Source organism: Acanthamoeba castellanii (genome assembly GCF_000313135.1).
Source record: "Acanthamoeba castellanii str. Neff unplaced genomic scaffold scf7180000084759, whole genome shotgun sequence".
NCBI classification, from domain to species: domain Eukaryota; phylum Discosea; order Longamoebia; family Acanthamoebidae; genus Acanthamoeba; species Acanthamoeba castellanii.
The window spans coordinates 16,638-17,360 of NW_004457640.1; the positions used below are offsets into that span (position 1 = coordinate 16,638).

A 723-nucleotide genomic window follows, 5' to 3' on the forward strand; every position below is an offset into this window, starting at 1 on the left:
GCCGCCCCCCTGAGCCTGAGCAGCCGCAGCAGCCCGCATCAGTGGCGGTGGTGGCCAATAAGGAGGCAGCAGCCAGCCACTCGCCCGTCTCTTCTCCTCGCTCCGACGCGGCCCCCGCGAGGTCGGGCGCCACCCCCACCACCCCCCGGACGCGTACCTCCACCCCTCCGCCCCTCGCCGCCACTGCCACTGTGCCACGTGCTGTGGACTCACACCCACCCAACCACCCCTACCAACTGCAGCAGCAGCGTAGCAACCCGGACCTCGAGGCGCTGCGTGCGGAGAAGGAGCGGCTCATGGAGCTCCTGTCTCGGCAGGACCGAGAGGACAAGGCGCGCGAGGAGGAGGAGAGGCGCCGCCGCAAGCAGGAGAACCTCGAGGCCATCCGCGCCGAGAAGGAGCGCCTCAAGGAGGAGCAGTGGCGCCTCGAGCAAGAGATGCGCCAGCGCGAGGCACCCACCCCCCACCTCCCTCCCTTTACGCCAACGTCGTGACCCTTTCCGTGCCGTGCCGTGCCGTGCCGTGCCTCTCTTCTCTTCTCTCTCTCTCTCTCTGTGTGTCGTGTGTATGTGTGTGCAATCGTGTGGCGTTGTTCCCGGNAGCGCCGTCTCACCACCTGGTGGTGATGTGTGTCGTGTGGTGTCGGGTGTGTCCTCGCCGGGTACGGTGGCTGTGGCTGTGGTGGGGTGGGTGGCTGTGGTGGGGGTGGGTGGGGGGGTTGTC

At 68.4% G+C, this 723-nt stretch overlaps 1 protein-coding gene across 1 annotated transcript in view; it reads left to right on the plus strand.

The window, feature by feature from the left end:
* Positions 1 to 51: 51 nt before the first annotated feature.
* Positions 52 to 723, plus strand: part of ACA1_395980 (cation-transporting atpase 13a1 (g-box binding protein) family protein) — a gene marked incomplete at both ends in the record, with an annotated part of 2,161 nt that continues 1,489 nt past the window's right edge. The window contains 2 exons of the mRNA XM_004351548.1: positions 52 to 153; positions 243 to 490. Of these exons, the coding sequence (XP_004351600.1) occupies positions 52 to 153; positions 243 to 490 (350 nt within the window). The remainder of the gene's footprint in view (positions 154 to 242; positions 491 to 723) is intronic.